This window comes from Sebastes umbrosus, chromosome 12, assembly GCF_015220745.1.
Source record: "Sebastes umbrosus isolate fSebUmb1 chromosome 12, fSebUmb1.pri, whole genome shotgun sequence".
Lineage (NCBI taxonomy): Eukaryota > Metazoa > Chordata > Actinopteri > Perciformes > Sebastidae > Sebastes > Sebastes umbrosus.
In genome coordinates this window covers 6,747,972-6,767,047 of record NC_051280.1, presented here as the reverse complement: position 1 = coordinate 6,767,047, position 19,076 = coordinate 6,747,972, and the positions used below count along the sequence as shown (strand labels likewise).

Here is a 19,076-nt window from a genome sequence, read left to right as displayed (position 1 = left end):
AACAAAACCAAACCCTCACATCAAACACATGCTCACAGGCACTGCTTTGTGTTTTTTTTCAGTTACATATCTCTTAACTGGACCAGATGGACAATATGGACTAGAGATTGAATAAACAGCGTGTGATCCTTTCAGCTTTTAAAGATGAAATTCAAAACCTTTATCTGCCGCTGCCTCTCAAGCAGAGGGAAATCATGTTAGAACCACAAGAAAGATAGCTGATTGGATGTATGCTGTTAAGTTTGATGTGTGATAATGGTGTGAAATGCCTTCCAAGTACAGCCAGCTCAGTCAGGCTGATTGTAGCAGAGTGTCAGCCGACTTGGCACAAATGCAAGGCGCCCCCCCCACCCGGCCCATGTATGGTTTCCACGTTCAGCTGTGTATTGAAAATCTGGAATGAAAATCAGCTGCAGTTAGCAGCGCTAAGGTTAGCTTTGGGCCAGTGTCAGCCGGGTGCGTCATTTATCATCAGTGTGACAACCAGGTGTCCTACAATAAGGCCCGTATTGGGTCAAGGCGTTTTGGCTACTTGGGATCACTTGAATTGCGCTGTCTCCGTTCTCAATTTGCTTTGTCAACCAGGACAAAAGCAAACCAAAGGAGCCAATCATCATCTCTCAATAGCAGAGAATGAAACTTGGGATCCACTGGCCATCCAGCACTCATTTAACTGGGCAGCTCCCACATGTGGATGCATGTCAATTAAACCCCATCCCTAAAATAGGGTGGAAAAAAAGTGAAAGGCTTACATGGCGTCTGCAGGGACCCGTGAGGTCAAGGCTTTAGCACTTTGTCATCAGTGAGTGGATCTCTGGGACGTGTGCGTTGCCCCGTCACTCCTCCGAAACGAGGGATCCCTCAGAGTGCAGCATGTCACAGTTGGCACAGGAAGGCCTGAGCCCAGCACATTTAATTAGCCAAGCTGTCTTGGCATTGGATGGGAGGGGGGGACACGCACAGTGACGAGTCATCAACATCACCAAGGGCGCGGTGCTGCTGCTCACTGCCATACTGCACATCTTAAAAAACTTAACAGGGTGGGAAAGAGACGCATGGGCGTTAATATAGAAATCTGTCACTGGGAGATGGAGTTTTTTTATTGGGAAAAATCAGTTGCGGCAAAAATGAGCAGTGACTGACCTTTTCTTGTAGAAACACACAAGGTGTGTCCCTCTCAGGTTTACCCAACACGTGTGACATGAGATTAAGATAGATACCACATAGTCTGTTGTTATCATTCAAGTCAATATGCCAAGATTGAATGAAAAAAAAAAAAAATGACTGTTGCTATGAAAAAAAAAGCAAAGTTAGGGAGAAACAGTTTGGAAGAAACCATTCTGACATCCCTCTCTCTGGTAGCTGCATGCATGTTGAGGTAGCCCACCCCACCTCAGCTGTAGTGAGGAGAGCCCAGTCCAGGCAGCCAGCAACCAGCGCGTCTCTGCCTACCAATAGGCATGCTCGGCTCAGGCTCAGGCTCTGTGCAGTGCTCAGTCTCAGCAGCTAAAGCTGGGCAAAGGGGAACTGCGACGGCCGCGCCAAGCATCTTCCCAGGTATGCAGTCTCTCTCTCTCTGGCGCTATACGCCCTTATTTTTTTGCAACATCTTTGCTGCATGCTGTTTCTTCATGCTCTGCCGACACTAGCTTATATTTCTAGGGAGGGGTTGCTGTATCTTTTTTTGTGTGTGCGTGCTCACGTAGCCTCCCCACTGTAGCGCAGAAGCAGCGGGTAAACACTCAGCGAAGACGCATCTGCAAAAAAAACCCTCCCTCGTTAACCGCGCGTCAACTTGCACACACCTCAAAAATGTTCGCCCTTCTGCCGCCGCGCACTGCTGGCGAGGCGGCGGTGGATGAATGGAGGTGCGCTCTCTGCTGCTGATGCTGCTGCTGCTGATGCTGCGTGCATTTTTTGGGGGTGAAATTTTTTTTGCAACGAGGTTATGATTTGGCCAAGCGGCTTTCGTCAAAACATGACCGCTGACTATATTTTGCGTGCAGGTAGAGTTTTTTTTTTTTCTTCCCCTCTCTCCTGGTAGGCGCTTGACTTGCGGTAATACTGGGCGAAGCAGGTATTACGCGCTGATTTGGAAAAAAATCATTTTCATAGCAGTCAATTTTTATGTAGGCTGTGCCATATAACACTGCAGCAAGGCTATATAGCAAGGCTATAGTAGGTCATACTGTGTATATGCATGGGGCAGATATATTTCTACAACAGTGATGTATTATTAATAGCTATATGTGTTGTGATACAAGGGATCTATTTCAAATCATTATTCATTCATACTGCAAGTTATCATCCAGGGGGATGATTTTTTGAGGAAGATGTTTTTTTTTTTCCAGAGAATCAGGTATAACACAAAGTGCTCTTATAATTCTAAATGTGCTAAATGAGTTTGAATAAGCAGTGTTTTTTAATGATCAGGGCTGGGTCTGTGTGTGCTCTGTTCTCCACTGTCACTAGGTAAGATGTAGGTACACTCCCTTGGCAGTTAGGGTGGTGCTGCCTGCTAGTGCTGATGTGTTACAGTGGCCACTACCTGTGCATGCAGTCTGCTGCTATAGGCCTGGATGTACACTGGGGGCCTCCCTCCCTCAGCTCTCTGGGAGGGTGGGTGGGGTGCTGGTCAATAAAACTAAATCTCTAAAAGTTTAATATAAATTCAACCTCTCAAGTTGAAGTTTTTTTTAGGGGTTGCACGGGAAAGTTACCAATGAAAGCTCCTCACATGCAAATTTCCAAAAGCAGCAGTAAATATCTAATGAATGACCTCAACGGCAACTTTTACAACAGCCGACCTCATTGTTAGTTCTCCTCACACTCACAGAACTATCATATCCCTCAGCATATCAATATGCGCATGTGAAAAATCCAGCTGTGTTGCAATTATTAATGGTACTTTTGTTGTTGCTATGCAAAAAAAGGCCTCATGTGCTATATTTCCACTGCAATCATTTGAAGCTGTGACCTTGTCAAAAAGGGCCACTGTGTGTCTGGTTCGCTCTGGTTCTCCCTGATAAAACTCTGCCTTAACAGGAAGCTACTTTTCCAATACGAGCCCATCTTCGCTGGTCATGACTGCTCTTGGATTTGGCTAATTCAAGAAGCCCCTTGAGTTGATTTTTTTGCTGCATTTGCCACATTCACTCCACTTGAAGAGCCAGGAATAGTTGGAGGGGCTTAGACATCAGAAAAAGCCCTGATTTCAACATGCTGATTTATTAACGTTGTTTCAGGGTCTGCTTATTGCCTCGTCAGTGAAGTTACAATCATTTATAAATTGACTGATCCATTTTCACGTGTGCCGTCCTTGAAAATGTGGTTACACACAGTGTGGTTTTAGGGTGGAGATTTTCTGCTGAGCCTTTTACATCTGGCTGGTGTTAATTATCTCCAGGCTACATCTGAAGTGTTACAGTGAGTCATACCGTATGAAATCGGCCCCCAGGCCAGGGGCAACTCCTAACTGCAAAGTGGATAAAGTTATGGGGTGAGAAATGTTAAGGTCACCTTAAGGTCAAGAAAAGACGAGGGTTTTTTTTCAAATCATTTGAACGAAATGGTCTTTTATATAAACAATATTTTGCATAATTGACGTAAATGAAGCAAAACAAATAAATAAATACTGACAGATTTCTTGGTTCAAGTAAACTTTGTTTGGAACTGTTTCCTATGTGAGCTGCAACAATTATATCCGATTAATTGATTAAAATAAAATTAAGCACCTATTTTGAAAATCGATTAGTAATTTGAATGCAAAAATACCAATTATTTTTTGGTTCTGCTTATCATATAGCAAATGAAATGTGGTTCTGTTTTGGAATGATGCAACAAAACAAGCAGTGTATGGCTATCACTTTGGGCTCTGGGAAGTTGTGGTGGGCATTTTTCACCACTTTTTGACTAAATTTCTTATACTAAATGAGTAATTATTAAATCATGAAAATAATTGGCAGATTAATCGATAATGAAATGTATCGCATGTTGCAGCCCTATGCAGTTACTGTTAAACTAATAGTAAAAGTATTAACGGAAGTTGTAAGTTTAATTTAATTCCATATGTTGTCAAAATTCTGTATAATGCAAAAAAAAATTGTATTATAGTTTATTACATCAGTATTTATTGATTCTAGCAAAAAAAACTAAAACAAACTTTTGTTTTTTATTACCTCCGAATGTCTTGAAAGTGAATATCATTTCAATACACTGTATTGTCCTATCATTAGGGCTGCAACTAACGAACAATTATTTTCATTGTCAATTAATCTGTCGATTATTTTCTCGATTAATCGATAAAATGGTGAACAATGTTGATCAGTGTTTCCCAAAGCACAAGATGATGTCCTATAATGTCTTGTTTTGACCACAACTCAAAGATATTCAGTTTACGGTCAAAGAGGAGTAAAGAAACCAGAAAATATCCCATTTTAGAAGCTGGAATCAGAGAATTTGGACTTTTTTTCCCTTCAAAAATTACTCAAACCAATGAATTAATCATCAAAATAGTTGACGATTAATTTAATAGTTGACAACTAATCGATTAATTGCAGCTTCACCTATCATAATTATGAATTGCATAGAAAAGAACAGCAAATTGTTATTAAATAGCTTATGGGGTAAGCCAATAACATGAAAAGTTACAGAAGCAAGTCTCATATAAGCTTAATTAAATGTATGAATTTGTTAATAAGATCACACTTGTTGCTCCTGGTAGGCAAACAATGTGAAACCATGCATTTGGTTCACACACAGAAGAAAACACAATGTACTGCATCAACAGGTACTCTGCCCTAGCTGGGGAACTTTCAGATAAGTTTAAAGTAGTACTATACTTTGTTTTAAGTCTGTGATATCTTTGGCATTAGATGTTATTAGTTCTGTCGCATGACCTCCATCCCTGATTTATACTGTAACTGGAAGATAACAGAGATGGAATAATGTAGTCTCAGTTAAAAATAAATAAATAAATGTGTTTTCTGTGACCAAATTAGGCAAAGCATCACCCTAACTTAAAGTGAGTAGTGCTTTCTAAGTTTATTTTAACACTCATGTCTTTGATTCAACACTGTACTTGTCCTTTAAGTGACACCTTCAGAGTGGAAAATGAATAGCGAGCCACTATTCAAGTCCAAACATGATTAGCCCGAATGCTAATGTGTGCAAAGCCTTTGATCACTGTGTTACTGTTTTATAAGCCATCCACTGTCATCTCCAGGCAGGACAGACTGTTATAGCCACTAATTAATATATCAGACAGGGTGGGCTGCTTTTGCATTCACATACACACACAAACAGCAGAGGAACTTAGGAGAATAGACTCGTCACATAAAAACTTTAGTCATAAAACAACACTCTTCTTTTGTTGTACCTACTTGTTGCATTATAATTTATTTAGAGCTGAAATGAATAGTCAATTACACAATGAGTTGATAGACAGGAAATTAATCAACTATTTTGATGTTAGATTAATTGTTTAAGTAATTTTTCAAGCTGTTTTTTGTATCTTTTGTGATTGTAAAGTGAAGATCTTTGGGTTTTGGAGTGTTGGTTGAACAAATTAAGCAATTTGATGAAATTCCTTTGAGCTCTGGGAAATTGTAACCGGCATTTTTCACTATTTTCTGACACTTCAAAGACCAAACAAATAATCAGTAAACTAACTGTAATCTGCAGATTATTCGTTTAGTCGTGAAAATAACTGTTAGTTGCAGTGCCAATTACTTTTTAACAACACAGTATTGGCAATTTTTAAATGCAATCTGCTTAATTTAGATTTAGGTGACTGCAGTCTGAGAGAAGTGCTGAAAACCTAAAAACAGATTTAGTTTTCGTTACACCTGGCGTGGTGGCCTGGAGAGTTTTGGTTTGGTTGATTTTGGTTTACAAAGTCACAGATTAAAGGTGCAGTGTGAATCAATGAAACAATCTGGCGACATAGTGGGGAGGTTGCAGACTGCAACCAACTGAAACTTCTACTGTGTAGCATGTAGGAGAACTACGGTGGCCGACACAAAAATGTGAAAATGTGAGAAATGTGAATGGCCCTATCAAGAGCCAGAGTTTGGTTTTTCCGTTCTGGGCTACAGTAGAAACATGACTCCGTGGAGAGGACCCGCTCCCTATGTAGATATAAACGTCTCATTCTAAGTTAACAAAAACAAAACGATTTTTATTTTCAGGAGATTATATACTCAAAACATACGTATTAATATTATATTCAATTTCTGCCAATAGATCCCACTAAATGCTACACAGTGTACCTTTAAATAAGGAAATAAGTACGATACGATGCACCCATCAGAATGTACTTGTACAGAAATGTAAATGTTCATTAAGATGAATTAAATGGTGAATATACACATTTCTACAAGGGGTTGTGTCACAGTATGACATGAAATTTTAACTAAAAAGATTAATGTTATATGAGTTGTTTTATTTGACTTTCTTTTCAGTTCTTTTTAAACCGAAATATTGTGTTAATTTTAGTTTTTTTTGTTAACACTGCAAGTTAGACTTCAACTTTGACCTGGATTCCATGAATCAGAGGCTGAATCACTTTAATTACATGTAATAAATGTACCATCTTTTTTCCTGATGCCATCACGACAGAAGAAATACTGGCGACTTAGTAGCTTACACCATGTATGGTGACACGCAGCACCGAGAGAAAGGGCAGTATACATTATGTGCAGTGATTTATATTGAATATTCTCATGTCTGTGGGCATACAGAATGGTTGCAGCTGTATTAAGTTACCAGGAGGGCAAATATATGATGCAAACTATACTGGAGGAGATCTTACACAGACTATCAGTATGGAGAGGTATTTAATCTCTTCTCTTTACTTAATGTTGAAAAATTACTTTGTAGTTTCTGTTAACATGCACAGTTATTCTTGTCTATTGGAGGAAGCACAGCATTGTTCACATGCATAGATTAGTGCAGCTGCTCTGAGTGTCTGGAGAACAATAACTGTGATTGTATTGACTGATGACGAATGTTCCACCTAGAACCTGCTTCTGTTAAGGTTAAATCACAGTTTCCGCTGTATTTATCCCAGACAAAGGGTATAGAGAAATCATTATGTAGAGAGAGGTTTAATGGATGGGAACAACTCCCAATTCAGCAATTCTTAAATTAGGCTACACAATGGTTTTAGACAATTTGGAAAGATGATAAAACATGTCGTTGGGAGGAAGGAAGGGTGTGGCTATAGATTTGGAAGAGAATTAACCATGTTCAGGAAAATAAACTGGACTATACAGTAAAAATAAAAAAGATGGGGTCTAAAACTTTAAGTTGTACATTCCAGAGTTAACCTTGGAGACACATGTCTGCACAAAAGACCGTGTTATGTTTAGCACATGTCTAATTTAGGACAACACTTTCAATATAGCACATGCCGAAAAACGCGTTAACACATCTGGAAAGGTAACAGACATCTGTATTTTCTGACATCTGCTAACGCCTTGAAAATGACACGTCCTCGATGTATGTTGCATGCGGAAATGATCTGTTCAAATGTTACCTCTTCCCTCCCCTGTCCTCCCCTTAGTGATGGCCTCTGCCGAGCAACCGCGCTCCAGCTTCCACCAGCAGCACTGCGCATAAGGCAACACACCCACCTTTGCCCTCCTGCCCAGAAGTGAGAGAGACACCACCATGTACAGTGTGGAGGACCTCCTCATTTCGCACGGATATAAATTGCCCAAGAGTGGCCCTCCGTCTGCCACGCCTTATGACAAGCGCCCTGATGATTGCCAGCGTGAACTTGTGGACAACAGGGCTGGCCGGGGGACTCTGAATGGGTACGAGGCGGACCGGGGGGCGTCTTTCACAGGCATCTATGGCAGCAGGCAGGCGCTGGTGAAGGGCTACCCCGGCACAAACAACGAGAGCGGGGAAAGGATCCAAAGGAGAAAAGAACTCGGACTCGGCATCGGTATCCTAGGTGACGCTCAGCCCTTGGGTGATTCTCTCGCCACAGATAGTGGGTGAGTGGGTTTTTTTCCCTCCCTTTTGCGATCCCCCACACCCTTTACCTTCCCTTTTTTTCCCTCTCCCCTCCTTCTCACTGGGGCCCTTCGGTATTGCATGCAAACTGAGTCTGCACTGCGCAGGGTTTTTTTTTTTCCTCCTCTTCCCTTTCCCCTCCTTCCAGAGCTGCAGAACACTGTGGCTGCAGCAGCACCACTGACATATCTTATGCTGGGATATGAGGAATTATGAAAGGTGCCTTTGCGCTCGTTTGAGTTGTTTGCACGCCTGCTCACAGAGAGAGGTGGCTTGCGTTTCTGTGGAGCCCACCCGTACACCGGTATCGTCTCTACAGCCTCCACCAGACAGGCAGATGTAAACAGCAGCACTAGACAGTGAGCAAACTGAGGAGGACTGAACATGCCTCAAGACAGGCGCGTAATCACTCCACTGTAAACACTGGCACACTGAATCACGCCCAGCACGTGCTCTGTGATGTAAGCATGTTGCTGGGCAAGTGTGCACAGCGCGGCTCCCCTCAGCCATACAGTAGCATATGCTGCTGCGGATGATCCATTGACTTTGCTGCTTAAATGAATGAGTACAATGACTAACACAGTGATCTAGTGCAGTGCAGATATGAGATGATGCGCTTAAAAAGGGTAACTGTAATTCATTTTGAGTTCTCTTTTATTCTTTATTAGACTGGATATTCTACAAACTTATATTTTATTTATGTATTTATGATATATTTTACGGTTAGATTTGTATTTGGTTTTACGGAACTGCTAACTGCAAATCATGGTATTTTGTAGCTGTATCATAAATATGAATCAACTAGCCGGAGAAAATACAATTATTGATTTATTTTATTTGAAAGACCCGATGGTTACATTTGAATTTCAACCCACACTCCCTCGTTCTATTATAACCGACTGTCATCAGGGTGGCTTAAAACATGCTCGGATGTGACAGATGACCTATTCATGGATATCGCAGTGTTTCTTCTGCTTCATTCAGCCGTCCTGTTCCACCACACCAAGAAAATTACCACGACTGCTTGGGACAATTCCAAAATTTAAATTACACTGTAACAAAATGACCCTCTTTGAACACAAAGAAGTGAAGCTCTGTTTTTTTAGACTCAATCTGTTATGATTAAGTATGCTATTTCTAAGATAATTGTTTTGGCAGTGCGACATGCATTACAGCCATATCCTGCACCTAAGAGGTAAATTTGGAACCATAACTAAAATTATCTACTGGCGGCACTGCTTTATCAAGCTACAGTGGAACAACTGTTTTGAACCTTCAAACAGTCACTCGTCACACATTTACCATTTTATGTTATATTCGGCAAGTATTTTAAAAATTATATTAATGCTTGTGATGTTACACATTCGTCTCAGCAACAATCAAAAAGGTCCTCTTCTTCTGATTTTCTCCGTAATTATGTTTTATTGTGACAAGGTGAAGCAGACTGCTTTAAAAGTTTTGTTAATTGGTAGGTCATACTGAATTTCTTAAAAGGGCACCGTTTGATCTTGCTAATTGAGTTATGCGATCAGTTAATCAGAGGGAAAAAGGGTACTTTTGCTATCTTGTCAGATCAGGTAATGGGATGTTTTTGCTTAGACTTTCTTTAAGAGCCAAAGTCGCTGTCCAGATGACCAGCTTCCAAGATAAGGTCAGCACAATTTAATATGCAGATCATATTGCAGTAGCATCACAATTTCATGGTTTCTTCAAGGGACTTGGGAGCCGCTGACTTAAGCACTTCTGTCTCATATGTGCTGGCTCTCCTTGATTAAGTTGCGTTGGAAAGCCAGTACTGTCAAAGCCAAAACACATGCTTGAGACTGGCATGGACACAATTGTCAAATCTCAAAGGGCCGGTGTTGTTTTATTATATTATCATAGAAAGTGAGATAATAGTCATTTGATTCATTTTGTTTTGTTTTGGAAAAATCTGTTCATTGCAGATAGTTTAAAGTATCAATAAGTATTTATATATATATACAGTATATATATACAATATATATATATATATATATATATATATATATATATATATATATATATACCTCACTCTCATTCTGTAACACTTTGAATGTCTTGTTCACACTGAACTTTTCTGTCTTTATAGGTTCTACGATGTTCCCAGTTTGACTTATTCAGAGCCGCTGAGCCATGAAGAGAGGGATGTTTCCTACTGGCGGAGGCGAGGCCAGGACTTCAGCATCCTCCTGGACTATGCTGATGGCAGGGAGCTGAGGGCCTCTGCTGGCGCGTGGAGGCCACAGGCCCTGATTGCAGCAGAGGAACACAGAGCAGAGAGGCAAGCACAGCAGCTATGGGAGGACATTTCCTGGCTAAGGGACCTGGATGCAGCCCCTGGTCAGCTAAGGGTGACTGGGGAGAGGAAGTGCCAGAGCCTCGGTACAGAGGAGTGGAGGCCTGCTGTGGGCCTGGGAAGGCAGCTGTCGGATGGGGACGGGGACAGGTGGGCTCAGGACCAGTACCGCCTGAGGACACCTGAGGGTTTTTTTCACCCTAGAACTAAAGCAAAGTCTCAGTCTCTCCCCAGAGTTTTGTCACCTGATGGAATTGCCAGCAGAGAGCTCATTCCATCCAGGCCCAGCCTACCTGATAGACAACAGAGGATAAGCAGCACTGTCTTCTCTGGGCCCTATAGTAGGTATATCTATAGTGGTGCTGTTGTCAGGGACCGGTGGGGTAGGAATGCAGGGCCTAGCAGCCATGTTGCACTTTTACCAAAGCCCAGGTTCAGCAGGCCTTTAAAGCCTCCGTCATATGAGATTCACCAGCAGACTAGGGGTAGCGCAGAAATGCTTGCTATTGAGCAGGGTGCCAAACAAAAAGAAAGGCCAATCTACTATCCAAGGGGTGGGGATCTGAGACACGACTATTTCGCACAACACTCTGCCATCTCTGGAATGGAGCCCCCTGGCTACATCCCACCCCCATCTTATAGAAGAGGCCCACCCCCGAGAGCAGTTTCACTCAACCGCAATGAAATGGCAAACCTAAGATGGAGGGCGGAAGCTCTGCAGATGCCCAGATCAGATCCTGGAAGATGGTTTTACAGACAGGCAGGTTCATGGCTGGAACATTATGGAGATCGTGCTGCGTCCTATCGAAAACAGGTACATTCTGGACATAAAGAACAACCAGTTCATGCCCCACTTCAATTACCCACTGAAGATCCAAGAGCGAAGCAAATCTCAGGAGGCCCTAGCGGAAGTTCTCTCACTGACTCAGACAAGATCCGTACCATCAACAAAGAGATTCCGCCCGCTAAGATTTTAGGACAATCTACACATGATAGTGCCTTTCCTCCCCAACCGGGGCCAGCTCTCAATACCGACGGCCGCAAAACAGCGCTCAATGAGACCGACAGCAGTAATCGATGGTGCAACAGGGGATTAAACAAAAAAAGTGACAGTGTAGGTCCTGAACAAAACCGTAGTCAGTTTTTTCCTTCATCTATTCTGGGTAAACCACCTCCTCCCCCATGCAAGCCGGCTGACCAGGGTGTCTCTGAAACTGTGACAGAGGTAAAAAAGGTGGAACAACCTGAACCACCAGAGAAAGACAAATCCAAGAATCTAAAAAAGAGACTTAGTGAGACAATTTTTTGTTTAGTGTCTGTACCTGTTACGCCGCAGCTCAGTGGGACAATCCGTGATCAGAATAACAACAACGAGAAGTCACCAGACCCAGCGGACAGTCCTAGTGACAACAAAACTGGCCATTTAACAAACCAAAGTCTCCAAAGCACATCTTCAGCTGAAGCTGAGCTGCAAGCACTAACTGGTAGCATAGCGAGCAGCAAAACAAGCAGTAGAGCAAGCAGCAAAATGTTTAAAAGAGTACCCTGTAGACCCCCTAAAATAAACCATTACAAGGAGATGAAACTGTCGGGAACCTGGCCTGCAAACCAGTATCGAGACCAGGAGACACAAACTAGCCCAGAGGCCCAAAAACCTGCCTCTGAAAACAAGGAAGCACAACAAGACCCTGTCCCTCCCGGCACTGAAGTCCCTCCTGATAGCAGCGCTGTAGTGGGCACTGCCTTCAGTTTTCCTATAAAGGGAGTGAAGAGCCTGAAACTGTCAAGCAACAGCGCCTTCTCCCTGACCGGCTCCTTCTGCAACCAGCTGAACAAGAGCACAGCTCAGCAGCCAGCAGTACCACCCTCAGGAAATGTGGAGGAGACCAAACCAGCAGCAAATAGTGGGCAGGAGGCATTTGAACAGTTACTGCTGAAACCGGCCAGCCAGCGTCCATGGGATGCTGTCAAAGAGCTGGAGACCATCCAAAAAGAAGTCCAGGATCAACAGCAGCAGCAGAGCAGCAAACAGCCCAGCGTTGACAAGTGCATAGAGGACCTTAACGAGGCCTACAAAGACATCTTGGAGCTAGGCACTGCCAGCAATAAAGTTCCAAATGGTTCTGTTCAAATCCCTGAGCGCATCAAAATCCGATTGGCATCCGAACCTCTCAACAAGCCCAGCAGCCTTAGGCGCAGTGCAGTAAGCTGGTCTGTTGACCCAGAATACAGGGAAGTCAAGAGCGCCTTCTCCAGGCCTGCAACAAAGTCCGTAACCTTCAGCAAGCAGCTTAGGGAGGAGCTCCCCGTCCCACCTCGGGAGACAGGCTTCAGAGAATACAGGGTTCTTTCACATCTTTCGCGCAGACGAAGCAACGATGGCAGGACGGTGAAACTAGACCTGCCAGATGAGCCTATCGAGACACCACTTTGTGACTTCAGTCCAACAACGCACGGCGCAGCAGCTGAAGTGCCATGGGCAGATAGACAGCCCATGCAGGACGCCTCTACGCTCACTAGTCCCCCAGATTACGAGGACATATGCCAGACTTTGCGTCCCTCTAGAGACCCAGCGGATGTCAATAAAGCGTCCGCAGGCCATCTTAAACCTAATGACGCAGAGACTCTTCAAGATCTCAGTGCTGAATCAGAGGAGGAGTGCCCTATTTGTAAAAGAGAGCTTGAGAATCAGATGAGACAGGGCCCATTGCCTCCACTTCACGAGGAGAACAGCTCGGACAGCTCGACCAATCAAAATGGCAGTCCACCAGGACGTGCTGCGTTAGAACCTCCAGAAGATATAAAAACAGAGGAGCCAAATGACTCAAGTTTGAATCAGTCAGGGTCTGACCTGGGTGCTGAAACAAGGGAGCAGCATTCAATGACACAGGAAAATGAGGGAGGGGGTGAAAAAACAGACGATGCTCAGGCAGAAAACTTGGACGATCCGTGCGCAGTTAATCCTGCTGAGAGCATACGAGCGAATGGAGCAACAGGGGAGAGCGCATCCACAATATTAGCAGCTGATGTGCAAGCAGACCCCCAAATCACAGAGGAACAGAGTGTTAGTGGAACAGTAACTAAGGAAGTAGAATTAGGAGAGAAGGAAGCCATTACAGGAGAAACACCTGAGGGCAGTGCAGACAAACAGACTGCTGAAGTGAAAAGTGAGTGTGAGGGACAAGACAGTACAATGCCTGATGACAAGCAGGGGCAAGAAAAGAAGCCATTTGCTACTCCAGAGCATAGAGTTGGTCTACGGACTCATCTGGGGCGAGACCACCCAGGGTTACCGGAGTTTCCGCCAGATAGACTGCCACTTTCAGTTCCCCCAAACCTAGACCGCAGGCTGTCTCTTAGCTTAGAAGGGGAGAGGAGGAGCAAGGGCCCCGCCCACCGAATGGAAGCGTTGCAGACCAAGCTGGCTATTTCTCCAGGTCGCGTGGCAGTTGAGCGCCTGGCCCGGATGAGGGAGGTGGACGTTATGTATCGTATGAGGCGCCTCAGCATCAGGAGTACTGACTCTGGGGAGGGGGATGCAGAAGGGGAGGGGGAGGGCAAAGACGAACAAGAGGATGAGCCCCATCCTGCTCCTCAGACAGACAAGGAGAACGATCAAGATCAAGAGGTCACCCATACACAGCAGGTCTCTGAGGAGACAGTGTTGCAAGATGAGGAGTCATCTCTCTCAGGTAAGATAAGAACATCAGAGGAAATTAAACTTTAACTAAACTAAAAAACTAAACTAAAAAAATAATTTAACCAAGTTTAGAGGCCTATCTGTACAGCTTTACGTATTTATCCACATTTTGAAATTATAAAGGGTAACCCTAAAAGTAAAACACTTATTTCTCTTGTGGTTCTTGGTCCACACAGATTCAGTAGACTACCAGACCTAATACCAATGTGAATATTTAAAACTATTTGCTCAGTGCACCATATGATTTCACTGTCCCTATCCACGGATTTATTATGCATGCTTCAGGATGACTGAAGACTAAAGCATGCAAAATGAGTGAATAAGATAGATCCATTTAAATGCTGACAAATGTGTGTGTAAAACGAACTAATTGTTTGCGTTGAAAATCAGAATGTTATAGGTATTGATTAGGGCTGTCAAAGTTCACGTGATAATAGTGCTAGACTTAAAACTCAGTTCTAAAGCTAGAGAAAAGATATGAGCATCATAGGAAACTATAAAACCTAAGGAATTCATTGGTACCAACCATGTCATACTAGCTTGCTGTAAAGGAGGCTAAATAACGCTCAAAACTTACGCTAAATTTTGGTGTGGAAAAACTGGCATGGGCATTTTCAAAGGGATCCCTTGACCTCTGACCTCCAGATATGTAAATGAAAATAGGTTCTATGGGTACCCACGAGTCTCCCCTTTACAGACATGCCCACTTTATGATAATCACATGCAGTTTTGGGCAACTCATAGTCAAGTCAGCACACTGACACACTGACAGCTGTTGTTGCCTGTTGGGCCTGAATTCGCCATGTCATGATTTGAGCATTATTTTTTTGCTAAATGCAGTACCTGTGAGGGTTTCTGGACATATTTGTTACTGCTTTATGTTGTTAATTAATTAATTTCCAATAATAAATGCATATATACATAGGGCCTTCATAAAGCAAGCATATTTGAGTATTAAGTAATTGACAAATCTCCCCTTAAGGTACAATGTTAAACTTAAAGGTTAAAAAATGTGCGATTCAATTGCGATTAATAGCGATTAAATATTTTAATTGATTGCTAGCCCTTGACAGCCCTACTATTGATAGGAAATGATAAGCATATGGCTTTTTAGAAAGTCATTGTATGCTACAACGGTGCTTTAGGTTTTATTCTGTAAAAGGAGACATCAAACTGTGTTAAGATTGATGACTGAAACATTATTTATTTATACATTTCTTTTTCATATTTTATGGGCATTTTTCTAAAAAAAAACAATCAAAAAATTCTTTTAGAAGCAATGTGTGCGTACAATCTTAAGAATGCATTGTTAATGTATCTCGGGAGGTTGCAAGTTATCAAAACTGAAGATACCGTCAATTGGCCTTGCTGTTAAAGACATCTCCACAAGATGGTGTCAGTGCCCAAAGATAGTGCAAGTCTTCTACCAGCCTCAGTGAATTTCGAATCCATTAAACATATCACTGACATTTATGTCACTGCAATAAGCAGAATAAATGCAAAGCATACTTGAAAACACTGTGCACCTTACTGCCCTTTTTGATGATTAATATGATACATTACTAGATATAGATAAAAATACACTTTTTCTGTGAATGAATATTTTTCTTCTTTACGTCCCAGAACCCCACGATCCCAGCCGAGTGGAGACAGTGTAGAAAGACTGCGTCCGTCATCTCCATCTGAGGTTTTTAGCTCCAACACTGTGACCTGGCTGCCTACTAGAATGCCTTCATCTCATCTTGACACTGAAATGGCCTTCTTGTCCGACAAGAGCATTGTGTACACCCTCACCCTCGGCGCTGCGTTGACTACTAAGAGTGCTGTTCCACTGCCAAAGGGAGGTGCCCCTTTAACTTGTGGGGCAACTTCCACTTCGAATCCCTCCCCGGCCTTCCCAAACTGACTTCCCACTACCCCATCTGTCCTCCATCCCCAAGCCCATCCTCTTATAGGGTTTCTACTAGTTAGTCTTCTTGTAGCGGCTTGTCCTTTCTATTCTATCCTCCCTATGCTTTTCTCATTGGCAGGCATTATGCAATTCTGTCGTGCATACTAGAACTTCTAAAATGTCCATAGTGAGTACAGTCAAGACATTTTTCACATACTGAACAAATCTGTTTGTTTACGGGGTGAGCTGTTAAGGATATGAATGTAAGCGTTTATGTTTAACCTAAAGTAGACTTAGAAAGGGTTATTGTCACAAACCTGTTCTGTTGCATTTAAACTACACCAAAATAAACTGCGTATCTGATTGTCGTGGTGAGGCAACAGCTGTTTTAGAACTGGACATCACTGTCTCTGGCTCAAGAACTGTTTTGATTTTCAGATGAGATCAATCAGCCTTTCTTTTTTAAAATTTTAACGACATTGTGCCCTGTCTCATTGCTTTTGTACACACTGCAACCATAACTCATAGAGCTCTTCAATGAAGAGTGACTCTACACCACATGACATGATAGACCAGTGACTTATTATATGTTACATTGGTTCTACGCTGGAGAGGGAGAGTTGCCTTCTTTAACCAGATGTGTGTTAGTCCTCTGATCAATCCGATGTATAGCTCCCATTTCCAGGTAATTTCAGGAAGCAATAAAGGCACGGATTGAGTTGAACTGGTGGTTGGCAAATTTGATCAACTTTAAAGATGGATTTAGGGATATAGAACAAAAAAAAAAAGATAGGTAGAGCAATATTGTTGTACAAACAGCTCAGTGGTGTAGTGGAGCTACCTGTAGGAACCATTGTCAGGAGTTTTAATGTGAACGTGTCATTCAAATCATATTACAGGGATATGGAATCGTGTCAGGGTATATGGGTTCTTAACGGGGTGGGTGCTTTTCTTCATGATATATATCTATGTTCATACATCTGTATCGCAAAGAGACGACATTTCACGGAAAATTTATTTTTGTTATCATCGAATTGTTAATCAGTTTGCATAATGTACAAAATAAAGTATATTTTAAATATTTTAAGAGATATTTTGTATTTAACCATGAAATTTTATTTCTCCACACTTATATCAAGCTGAAAGTATCATATGTCTGTATAGTATCATACTGAGAGTATACATAATTTTCTAGTGCTTTAAAATCTATCAGAGTGATATACTGTAAGAAGGGATGGCCCTATGGTGTGCCTTGATCACACGATTCGGTTTCAGTGAGCGATAGGGTTCATCATTGCCAGGGTTGACGGGATGGAAACTTTTTGATTGTGCCATGATTTCCTATTTGATAGTGCTTTTTCATACGCTAACAGAGTCGATGTTGGACGCTCCTTGTGATATTTGATACATCCAATCCATCTCAGCTGTATTTCCTACGTTGGTGGTCAGATATGACCTGTGTCTTATTTTTGTCTTTGTATGTCTTCCAATTCAAATCATGTATTGTTCTGTTGTTGGTTCCTCTAAAACATGTTTAGAAATAAAATTGGGAAATTTTTTTCTTTTCCTTCCTTCCACCCTCCCTTTCTTCTTTCCCTCCTCCTCCTAACCTCCTCTGTTCTTTCTTTGTTTCTTTCATTCCACAGTGTGTTCATTTTGTGTAAAATGTTCTGCCGTCCCTAACACTTATTGCACTACAGGATTTACAATGCAGTATGCTATTTTTGGCTAAAAACCACGAATTTGCAAAAAGAAAAAAATTATGAAAAGTTTTTTTTTTAAATACAGGGGTTTTTAATACATTTTAAATCATAACTCAAAACCTTAATAATGATAAATAAAATTATTCTTGTGGATAAAAACAAGTTTGCAGTTACGTGGTTTTTCCCACAACAGCAGCGCTGCATTGGTGTAACGTATCAACAGATTTTGTAGTAAACCATCACTGTTTAATCACTCGCCAAGTATCACTTAATTGTTATGTAGCATTTTACAGTTGTAGCATTTTATCAACTCAGATCTTTGTCTTAGTATTTCAAACATTTCTTGTAAATTTGGAATAATCATGTCGCCTTATTATGTGTGCATTACATTATACTCCAGGCAATGCCAAATATTAACCTACTAAGCACTGTTTCATACCATAGGTTTTTACAAACAACTTACTGTTCTGCCATCCCTCTGGCTGGAGAGGCACAGTAGCATTGTGGATAGTTTCTGCTCTTCATGCCGTTTATCTGTAGGGAACATTGAATCAAAACTGTGAGCTTCAAATAATCCAAAACGCATAATTTTAAAAAGTACAGGATGAGATTCAGTGTTTCAAGAGAAGCCCATAGTCAGCATCACAGGGAGGACAAGCTGGCACGCCCATAATTACTGACGCATCTCATTTTCGATTCATTTTGAAGACTGAAAGGCTTTGCCTCAGTCTTGTGTGTAAACTGCCCCTGATGACATTTAAATAGCTATTTCAGTACATACGCCCCCTCCCCCCCCAATAATTGGCATGTCAGGTACACTTGAACATAGTGTCATTTGACTTTTTGTACTGCAGGTTATGTGCAACATGAAGTTATTATGCACACTTGTAATATTTTCTATTTTCATATGAGATTTAAGTGCTTTTTGTACTCACTGACATCTTTTTTTCTTCCTTGCATGAAATGCAAGAGAGAGGAGGAAAAAAAATGTTTTTCATAAAGTATATTTGCATTTGGTACTCCAATAGTAAATCCAGTGGGCAAACATTATGTTTCATAATTTAATTTACAAAACTATGCCAAGTATTTAAAAGCTATTTTTAGAGTAAATCAAAAAAAGAAGTCATTCATTTTTTTTCCTTTAAGACATGCCTTTATCTTTGTATCTATAAATATGAGCATAATCCATAGTCATATGATTGTGCTACTGTTGTATGATACTGCAGTCTGATTCATAAATAAACTCTTTGCATGAAAGTTGTGTTTGTGATCAATTTCCTAGGGGCCATCTACAGGATGTGTTTTCATTTCACTGTGTCAGGTCTACATATCCACTGGGGAAAATAATACTTTTGTTGTTCTTTGTAAAATATTTTAGAAATATGCAACTTGCTCTCTCTAAAATGCATATTATTGTCTGGGAAGGACACAAGGAAGCAAGAC

At 41.7% G+C, this 19,076-nt stretch overlaps 1 protein-coding gene and 1 long non-coding RNA gene across 2 annotated transcripts in view; one reads left to right on the top strand and one right to left on the bottom strand.

Annotated features, from left to right (window-relative positions):
* Positions 1-19,076, bottom strand: part of LOC119498264 — a 49,317-nt gene that overhangs the window by 26,797 nt on the left and 3,444 nt on the right. The window contains exon 3 of the long non-coding RNA XR_005209097.1: positions 18,097-18,167. This is a non-coding gene — a long non-coding RNA (uncharacterized LOC119498264). The remainder of the gene's footprint in view (positions 1-18,096; positions 18,168-19,076) is intronic.
* Positions 1,161-18,890, top strand: LOC119498258 (junctional protein associated with coronary artery disease homolog). Its single transcript, XM_037786945.1, has 4 exons — positions 1,161-1,557; positions 7,565-8,003; positions 10,133-14,031; positions 15,663-18,890. Exons 2-4 carry the CDS (start codon positions 7,672-7,674, stop codon positions 15,695-15,697), a joined length of 4,266 nt encoding a protein of 1,421 aa, XP_037642873.1. The 5' UTR covers positions 1,161-1,557; positions 7,565-7,671; the 3' UTR covers positions 15,698-18,890.

Bases quoted from the DNA above. Each gene is read 5' to 3' on its own strand.
- LOC119498258 (XM_037786945.1), top strand. From the start codon at position 7,672: ATGTACAGTGTGGAGGACCTCCTCATTTCGCACGGATATAAATTGCCC. The intron at 8,004-10,132 runs GTGAGTGGGTTT...CTGTCTTTATAG, and splicing joins TCTCTCGCCACAGATAGTGG to GTTCTACGATGTTCCCAGTT. The intron at 14,032-15,662 runs GTAAGATAAGAA...TTTACGTCCCAG, and splicing joins TGAGGAGTCATCTCTCTCAG to AACCCCACGATCCCAGCCGA.